Here is a 10,401-nt window from a genome sequence, read left to right as displayed (position 1 = left end):
AAGTTCGTATAAGTAAGCAAGTGTTTGAACGTAAGTCTAGGTGGTAACTATTTCAAAAGCACTAATTGTTGATAAGAACTGCCTTTTATCATTCTGTTCTGGGAAATTCGGGTACTGTGGCACCCCCGCAATTTATCAGCACCATTTCCCTCAGTACAACGCCCCAGCTCCCTTTTCATCTAGGCTAAAAACTATTATATAATTTACCTGACTGTTTCTGTTTAATTTAAACGGAACCGTCGTCAAGACCCCAAAAAACAGTGGCAGTTCAACAACGCACCGCGTCCGGGCTGAAAATCCACCACAACTATGTAACGCTATGCATCATACGCGAGACATGTTATAGTCCTCAGAACGAACCAATCACGTCTCATGTAACTGAACCGTTTATCACAGAGAGCTCGTGCGCCAGGAAGTGTGTGAGAGAGGGAAGACTGCTCGAGAAGAACAATGGGTGTTGAAGTGCAAACCCTAAAGCCTGGAGACGGTTAGTGTTATATTTTTCAACAACATGATATGCAGAAGAAATTTCCTCGTCAATATGTTAAATTTATGTTGATTTTTCCATTTTAGGAGTGAATTTTCCGCAGAGGGGGCGGACGGTTACTGTCCATTATGTTGGTAAGACAACGTTTTTATTGCCGCCTGACTTAAGTATTTTTAATTTATCTCTTTATTGTAAAATGAAGAACATTTATTAAATATGAACCAGCCGTCTGTTATGAGTAGCGTATTTTTTAGACTAACCCCGTCGTCTTGCATTTGAAAAATGGCGTATTCATGTTCTTGCAGTGAAAGCTAAATGAGAGGGTCCTCTCGTGTCTAAGCTGTGATATAAGGCCAGGCTACTGCTTCCTTAGCTTAGCACAAAGACTGGAAACAGGAGATGGCCTGGATCCGTCTAAGATAAATAAAATGTGAAAACCAGATCACCGTTACACCACAGATGAGTTAATTTATGGGAGGCCATAGTAATTGCCAGAAATTCCCAGAATTTCACTAGCTTGGACAAGGAAAGGCGTCCCCTCTCCCCCCATTATTGTCACTTAACTTTACAAGCTAGTCGTACCCATGCTGTAGCAGTAGCACCATAATGGATCTAATGGCGTGGATCTATAACGTGGTATCATACGCTCATGCCCATATTTACACCTGCTTCTTCGGGCGATTCAATGCTAGCATATTTAGTACCAACGACTGATTTCATTTTAAGATGCCTAGCTTGTCATGACCGTGTTAGAAAATAACCTGGTAAAGATACAATAGAAAAGAGTGCAATATACTGAAATCTGGATTGATGAATCTTACTTTTAAATGTACAGAGAAATTATCAAAAATTAGACGACTACTGATCTTTCTTTTTCGAAGTAAATCTTGCTTTCATTCATTTAGTTTACCAATATATTATTAAGACATTTGTTCTATCTGTGCTATAATATGGTGATGTTATTTAGGACCACTGCTCAAATTTTGCATTAATACCATTTCGAGTAATCAGACAAGTGCTAAGCCTTAATGATATGTATGAAAGCACCCTTGCTCTCACTGAAGTGGAGGAGCGGACATGATTATGCCTATGAATGTCTCTTTTTCACCTTGAAACAACGCAGACAGCTCAGTTGATGGGCAAAAGCATTTTGTGCTTTGAAACAATTCTCTTTTATCATTTTCTTAAGATGTTTTCATTTCCTGTGGTGCTGCAAGATTTGGTAATTATGTGCCATTGCGATTATACTGGACAATTTTGTGATTTGCGATTACAATATAATACATAAATGCTACAAAGTGTCTACTTGCTGGGTCATCAAGGAAAATTTAGAGAATAATGATAATTTTAAACTGTGTATTTCTCAACTCAAAGCATGCTAAGTAACAAGAAATACAAAACCTAGAATTTTTACATTACTGCTTTTCAAAAATAAAGTTACTTTATTAAATAAAGGCACTTCTATGAAGTGCAGAACTGGAAAAGTCGTGATTTTTGTTAACATCTGACAACACAGGAATGGCAGCCTGTCGTGCTTCAGGTCATATGACTTGACATTGCACATTCTGAGGATGTGACTATTGTTCATGTACATCGCCATCATCGTTAGATACTAGGGCTGTCAACAGATTAAAATTTTTCATCGCGATTAATCTCACAAATTCCATAGTTAAATCACGATTAATCACAAATTAATCACACGTTTTTGTCTGTTCTAAATGTACCTTACAGTACTATTTCTCAAGATTTAAATACCCTTATCAACACAAGTGGACAAAAATGCTTTCTTTATGCAAATGTTTGTTCATGTCAACAACCCAAAACAACAACAGATAAAGTCCAGAAAATTCTCTAGTCTGAGCTCAAAGATACTGAACGCTGCAAAAATACGCTGAGAGCATAACATGGTAAACTCAAGCCCAGCAAGCCACAGCAGATGGAGATACTGACCTTAATTTAACATTACTGAATAATACCACAATGTAGAGTCAAACTTTAGACTTCTAGAAGTTAAATCCTCTGTTCTCAGCAGCTGAACACCGAACAACAGATCTCATCATCACACATGGACATAAAGAAGTCAAGTCTCTGCTGAGAGCTCAGCAGTAAGGCACAGACACATATAATGGTGTTTCACTGTTCTGATGTGAGTAAGGTGGACACATCTGCCTTGCTCAAGAGAAAAAGCAAGTAATTACTTAAAAAATGTATGCTATTATTTATCATATTTTTACTTTCAAACTAAAAAATTTAGTCCAAATGTAAAATTAATGCTGACAGTAAGAAATGACTGAGAAATTTTAAGGTGTACAAAGAGGACTTAACCATCTCTTCATTCTTTAGATCATAGAAGAGCTACAGATTTAATCTAAAACCATTTTTCTTCCTAAATAAAGGAGACCTACAGTCTAATAATGCTTTCAGCTTATATTATGATACTCTACAGAGATCATTCGTTAACCTCTGCTCCCCTGTCACACAAGCCTCTGCTGCTCTGTCTCCTCGTCCTCATGATGCAGCTGTACATTCACCATGCATCAGACCATCTCCTATAGGGACTGCAGAGTCTTTGACAGTTTTGCAGCATCTTGATTGACTGTTATCTAAATTTGGCGTTTATTTACAGTTCCAGTTGATCGTTTCAGTAAGTTTAGTTTTTTCCGAATACTTTCACTTTCAAGCAAGAGCTGCGTGGGGATGAGAGCGGACCTTTAGGAGACGTGATTGGACCAGTCAACAGTAAATAGCACAGCTGTGGTGCCGGTTCATGGCAGATATTATAGCCTAAATAAATGAATAAATCATACTGGCCTATAAATGCGTCAGTACAGCGGGAAATGCCCGGTATGCCAGATAGCGAGTCCATCCCTGCAGAGTTGTCTCAGTGTCTCCGTTGTAAACAAATCCAGCATGGCGAAGGGGGACGGCTCTCTGCATTAGCGGTGTGCATGGCCAGTGAGTGGTGTGGGCTATATAAGACTCTACGAACTTCCTGTAACTCCGTTCATGTCGACAGTAGGAGAAAATAACTTCAGTCTTATCTGACACGATCTGAAAGCTGAACCTGTCATTCAAAAGTCTCTGTCCTTTATCCATTTCTGCTCACTTGTATCGCATCACGACAGCGCAACTTCCTGGTCTGGCAAACTACGGGATGGGTCGAGGGTCATACAGAACGAGCATCCGTTAATTGTGCGACAAAAAAAGTAGCGGCGTTAAAAGTAATTTGAGTTAACGCGATATTAACGCTTTAACTTCGACAGCCCTATTAGATAGATTATTCAGCCCTATGGCTTGAGTTTACTTGTCTGTCTTTCTGTTCCCTTTATATTGGCACCTTTTGAATGAGGGCTCTCCCTCAGTGTTCTCCAAGGGTTTGAACAAAAAAATTAACAATGTTAACTAAGTTCAGTCCATTTATGTTTAGAGTTTTACAAAGCAAGTAAGACAAGTATCGCCATTTGTGGAAGATTGACTTGCTATTTCTAATAATTGTTTTAATGTCATTTAACAGGAACACTGACAAATGGAAAAAAGTTTGACTCCTCCAGGGACCGGGCAGAACCTTTTCAATTTAAAATTGGTAAAGGTGAAGTCATCAGAGCCTGGGATGAGGGTGTAGCTCAGGTAAGAAAATTAGTTTAAGGGTACTCCACAAATTATTTACACATTATGATGAGCTTAATTATCTCAAGGTACTGTTTTGCTGAGATTTTTACTTTCTCCTGCAAAATGTATCAAATTGAAAACATCGCTTGTGCATCAAGATTTCTAAACCTTTGGTACTGACACTGACAAATGTCACTTTGATTTAACCCTGGGTTTCTCATCTTTATGGCTGTGTTTGTCTAACTGTGCCACTTCAACAGAGATGCCAAAAAGCCATTCAGTGTTTAAACATAAACACAGCATGTTTCTCATCTCCTCCACAGATGAGTGTTGGTGAGGTGGCCAAGCTGACCTGTTCACCGGACTACGCCTACGGCTGCAGTGGATACCCACCTGTCATTCCACCAAATGCCACTCTCATTTTTGAAGTGGAACTCCTGGCTGTTTGAGTTGAAGCTAATTTATCCAATTTTTACTTTCCACCCACATCTGACACAAATCATTTCGTCCAAAGGTGTTCCAGTAGCATTTTTGATATGAACAAATCATTGTAGAAAGAATTATTAAATCTTTGTTTGTTACATGAATTGGTTTATCAGGATATAAACTGTGTCTGAACCAGTGGCACTAAATTGGCAGAAATCTTAATTGTTCTTAAAGGTTGATCAGGATGTCTCTAAAATGGTGTGGCAATGATTATTAATGTCAAAAATGCATGTCAGACACCTAAATAAGAACAGGTTTTCTCCAGTGTCATGCCTTGTCTGTTAATTCCTCAGTAGATTTGTTGAGTTGATTGCTTCAAACTGACGCCCTGTAAACAAGCATCTCATGTGAAATTGTTTATGGTTTCATTTTTTCACTGCTACAATTTTAAATCCCCAACCCTCCCACTATTATTCTTTAATCTCTTTGTCATAGTTAGAGGCCTGAAGTGTCCTTGTGTTATGGCATTTTGCTTAAAATTTGTTTTGTAATGTTTTGTTTTTTTCATCATGTCACAATCCTTGGAAATTTTCGTATTGGTGGGTATTGCACTCTTTGATTAAAACAAGAAGATACAATATTTACGTGTCACTCCTCATTTACATCTTATAAAGAGGTTGTGATCATAAACTGCTGTACTGGATTATGGAATATTAGATTATTCAGGAACAATAAACTGTATTTGAAGCTCATTCCAGTGCTATAGGCTTCTAAGCCACTTGCACAGCTGAACAGAAGAAAATGTTGGTCTGTGATAATGGCATGGTTGTTTAACTTAACCTCAGTAAATATTTGCAGTGTGGGTAATGCAATGCCATGCCTTTTGGTGCAAATAAATAATAGCATTTTCATGTGATCTGGATTATGTCTGTGGGTTATTAGCAAACCGCAGATGTCTGCATAATTTACACCTAATCTCAGCAGCTAAAAGTTTGGCAACTTTGGTTTCTGCTTCACTTTTGTTGAATTAGTTCTTTAATCCTCACCATTTATTTGATACTTACAAGTATTTTTAATGGTTTCATTTCCTGACTATTTTCTCAACTTTTCTCAGACTGTTTTGAATAAATAAAATGAGCAAGGCCCAAAAGTTTTAATTCGATATTTGTATACAGGTGCATCTCAGGTATTAGAATATTATGTTAGAAATAATTTTTTTTCCTGTGATTAAATTGCAAAAGTTAAGCTTCCATAAGCTTCCTTAAATTGTAGATTTATCTGATACAAAGTGAAATATTTTAAGACTTTTTAATCTGGATCTCTGCTTACAGCCCACAAAGTCCAAAATCCACTTTGTCAAAATATTGTAAGTGTTGAAAATTTCCATTTGCAAAGGGTTCCTGAGCTTTTATGTCCTTACTCTGGTTCATGCTGACATGATGGCTGTCCAGAGGAAAATCATCATCCTCCTCCACAAAGAGGGTAAGCCACATAAGGTCACTGCTGAAAGGGCAGGCTGTTCTCAAAAGCTGTATCAAAGTATTTTCATGGAAATTTGTTAACCCAGCAGTGAGGAATGGCGACCTCTGCTGGTGGTTTGAAATAAAAGATGCTCATCTTTGCTGGGCTTTATCTTCAGAAACCAATCAATAAGAAATGTTATAATTTGAACATTCCCATTGATGGTTGAAATATTTTACTGAAGTGTTGATATAAAGCAGTGTTTCCCAACCATTTTCCTTTCGTTCCTTCCTTCTGTTATCATTGTAGGTCTCAAATAACTTTATGTGCATATCATTATTTTTTGTTTGCGGGGGGGGGGGGGGGTAAGGTATATACTGCATATACAGCATCAAAATGCACAGTTATGTGACTTTCATTGCTTAAATCTGAGATCAAAGCAGTGAGTTCTTGCGCTAATGCTTCAGTCCCACTTCTAAACGACTGCTGTAACTTCACCGTGCCACCAGATGTCGCTCTGATAGTACCCCAAACTTTTGAATCTTTTATGGCACAAATGGAGAGAAAGCCTCAGAACTTCACGTGGATTCATTCAACCACTGTTTCTTTTGCACTTTTAAAACTATTCAGTGGGGTGAAAATGTGATATAATTACTTAAAGTAATTTACTTGGTATCTGTATGTTTCTAGAAGTATCAGAACTGCACCATGTGGAAGTGTTGAGACTCTCCTTCTGTTATCATCTATTGGGTTCATGTATTTATATTTATATGGTTTAACTTTAAACTGAGATTCAATTGTATTTTTAGGGCAAGTTTTAGACTAAAACCTTTGCCTAAGTCCCTAAGTCAGATAAAAAAAATTAGATCCCATGCTGTGTCAAGCATGTTTCCATACTGACACAAACTATTGTCTGTAATTATCATTACTTTTTAAACTGGTTTGATTTTGGTATTTTCTCCACATTCCTACAAGTTGTTTAGAGCAGTTCTTATCTGGTGGGTTGGGACCTGAAGTGGCTGATGGCAAGTCATGAATTTGTACTTAGGGTCTGGCTTATACCTGCGAACATTTAGGTTTCAAAATACTAAAAAAAAAGAAAAGAAAAGAAAAGAAAAGAAACCCTAAAAAGATGCATCTATCTTTCCAACACACTTTTTAGTACTTGGCAAAGCACCATGATGCACAAGCTACCAAGCACAGGGTGCAATTTTTCAAAATCAGTGGAAAATTGTGAAGTGTGCCCTTTTATTTCAATCTGCAATTAGCAGTGAAAATACTATTTCACTCTGCTAATGGTCATGAAAATGCTAGCATTCATGCTGGCAATGTGCTCTTATATTTCACTCTGCTAATGGTAATGAAAAATAATATCAGTTATGTTGGCAGTTTGTTTTTCTAGTGTTTCGATGTGAATGAAAATTCACAACCTGACCGATTGAGGGTTCCTTTGGTCTTCAGGTCTGCCTTCACCCTACAGAGGGTTCTTTGGCCTCCAGACGGTCTCCATCCTACAGAGGGTTCCTTTGGACTTTGAGTTCACCTCAATTACAGGGGGTTTCTCCTGCTTTCAGCTACACCACCATCCTTCAGCAACTTCACAACACTATATAAAAATAAAAGCAAACTTTAAAAAGTGTGTCCAATATGGGTTAAAAAAAAGTCAAATGCAACCTTGCAATTCTAAATATTTATAGACCAGTCTTACCCTAAGCAACAGTCAGAACATATCTGTTTGTAGTGAAGAAATCTAAGAAATGTGTAAGCTTTCATTGTGGCCATCTAGTGGAGACATAGAGGAATTGCTATAATGAGGAATCGGTCTCTGTTGCATTCACTTGCTCCTAGTAATCATCAGTTGCACATTCAGTCAGAGAATTACCATTATAAAGAAAGTCAATATGTAAAAGTGATCATATTGTAACTAAGTAAATGTTCTCTTCCAACAACTGGTGTGCATTTTAATGTCACAAATTTCAACCTGGAATATTTTGATATTAAACAAAAAAATTAATTGCAGTAAACTTCCTTGTAGCAGTTTTTTTTTTATCAATGTCTAGTTCTTTTATGGAGAGGGAAAAAACACCCTTCACCCATGCTTTATGAACATAATAGTGATTCATTAGATCACAATACAAGTTTAACACTTGATTTTTAACAAGCAAAACTAACTCCTCACAGGGTTGCTGTCGCTGGATTGATAGATGAAGCTAACTCTGACTGGTTAAATGAAACTCAAGTGTTTTTTTTAAAGCAAGAAGCAAAACACTATTTAAATTAAAGATTGTTTGTGATTTGCAATGTTTGTCTCTTCTTCCTGTTTGGAACAGCTGCCCCTCAAGTCCATCAAGCTCCTGAAGTTCACAGGTGACAAAACCTTCATCTGACCCATTTCTAGTGAGGAAAAGTCCGCCTACAGGTGGGAAATGGGCCATCTGGTGACCTTTTAGTAAGGGTGCTGCCACCCATGCCTTTACCCTCTGTGACTCCCCCATTTTCTTCTGTGGATTTTTTCCATTTCCTGAGGACCCCCATCACCCAGGACCTCAGGGGAGAGCTGAACATAGCTCCCTCATCAAGAAAGCTCAACAGAGGATGTACTTCCTGAACCAGCTGAAGAATTTCAACCTGCCAAAGACAATAATGGTGCACTTCTACACTGCCATTATAATTAGATCCATACTTCCATCACAGTTTGGTATGCTGCGGCCCGGGCAAAGAACAGGAACTGCAGCATATGATCCGTTCTGCAGAGAGAGAGAGACTCTCAATGAAACCAAGAACCAGCACACAAAAAAAGCACATTTATACGGACTAAATGAGTTGCATTAACTCACACCAGACTCTCTGCTGTTTACAACTGCACATCGTGTTTTCTATATCCTTTGTAGAATGAAGTATAACCTAATCACCAGTATATCACCACATCTGTACAGTTTCTCCTTTTTTGCACCCTTGTACATATTTTTGTGATGTTTATATACTGTATATTATATTTTTATTTTGCCACTATATTTTTCTAGAATAATCCATTTAAGTTAACTTTATTGAAAGACTGTCAAGATCAATCTCATTAATCATGATTAATCAAGGTCCATGGATAGTGCACTATTTTATATGGCAATTAATCACATGCTTTATTCTCCCTTACTTTGGTCGAGCCACATCAACACATCCTTGCAGCCTTAGTGTTGTAAAATAAGTCCACTTCTGCTCCCAAGGTCTCATTTCTGTTTTTAAAAAACACAGCTTAGTGGACAGGTCAAAAGTCTTCTGTAACTTGTTATATCAAACATTTACCTTTTTGCTGTTCCCTTTTATTCTACAATATTACCCATTGGTACCTTATTTCCTTTTCAACCTATAACAAGTTTATTTTTCCATGATCACATTCACATGTTTGACCTCCCTGTGAAAGCAGGTCTGTATCCAAACAGGAAGCCAATTACTCCTTGTTTAAAAAACAAAATCCAAAATAACACAGAAACAGTTCTGAATTTAAAATAGTGGAATTCTAAAATGTGATTTAAAAAAAGGGTATGATTGATTGCAGTTAACCACAGAAATTCTGAGATTAATCGCAATAAAAGCATATTTTGACAGCCCTATTTTATTTCTAATTTTGGCCTCTCATTTAGATATTTTAACTTCCACCCCCAGAATTTAAACCTTTTTTTAATTTTATTGTTTTTACCTTTTTTTTGTTTTGTTTTTTTTTTTCAACATTTTTACTCCCCCACCACAACTTTTTGACTTTATTCTAGGGTTGCTTAGATTAATCTCATTATTTGTGATCAATCAAGGTCGAAATTTGTGCATTTAAAAAACACACTCTCATGTTTATTCTCCCTTACTTTGTGTAAGCCACATCAGCAGCTCCTTGCAGCCACAGTGATGTAAAATAAGACCACCACTGCTTTTAATGTTTCATTTCTGATTTTTAGAAACCCGGAGAAAGCTAAGTTGAAAGGTCGAAAGTAATCTGTTAACAATGATCATTTTCTGGTTTTCAATCATTTTCAACCATTTTCCTCTCCCTTTTAAATCCATAACAAGTTTCTTTTCCACTATTCAGTTCAAGTTTCCATGCTTGATTTGACCTAGTTTAAGACAGTAGAAAAATATACAAAATGATACAAAAACAGTTTTGAAAGCATAATAATGGAATTATACAATGTGGTTGAAAAGGATGCCATTAAAAGCAGAAACAACAGAAATAACAAATAATAATATTTTGGCTACCCTAGTTAATATTTTTACACTTATTGGGATATTTTCACCTTTTCCTATATTTTCCCCAATATTGTGCCCTTTCAGGGTGTTTCCCCTCAACATTTCTTATATATTTACACATTTTCCCTTCATTTTTTTTTTTTTTTTTCTTATTTTCTTCTTCATTTTTCGATACTAATACTCGG

General features: G+C 36.9%; 1 protein-coding gene across 1 annotated transcript; it reads left to right on the top strand.

The window, feature by feature from the left end:
- The first annotated feature begins 239 nt into the window (after nucleotides 1–239).
- On the top strand, nucleotides 240–5,162 carry LOC121520781 (peptidyl-prolyl cis-trans isomerase FKBP1A-like). Its single transcript, XM_041804397.1, has 4 exons — nucleotides 240–487; nucleotides 574–621; nucleotides 4,002–4,114; nucleotides 4,420–5,162. The coding sequence occupies exons 1-4, from the start codon at nucleotides 451–453 to the stop codon at nucleotides 4,543–4,545; spliced, it is 324 nt and encodes a 107-aa protein (XP_041660331.1). The 5' UTR covers nucleotides 240–450; the 3' UTR covers nucleotides 4,546–5,162.
- Nucleotides 5,163–10,401: the final 5,239 nt, after the last annotated feature.

This window comes from Cheilinus undulatus, linkage group 13, assembly GCF_018320785.1.
Source record: "Cheilinus undulatus linkage group 13, ASM1832078v1, whole genome shotgun sequence".
Classification (NCBI taxonomy): domain Eukaryota; kingdom Metazoa; phylum Chordata; class Actinopteri; order Labriformes; family Labridae; genus Cheilinus; species Cheilinus undulatus.
This window is presented reverse-complemented; position numbering and strand designations above follow the sequence as displayed.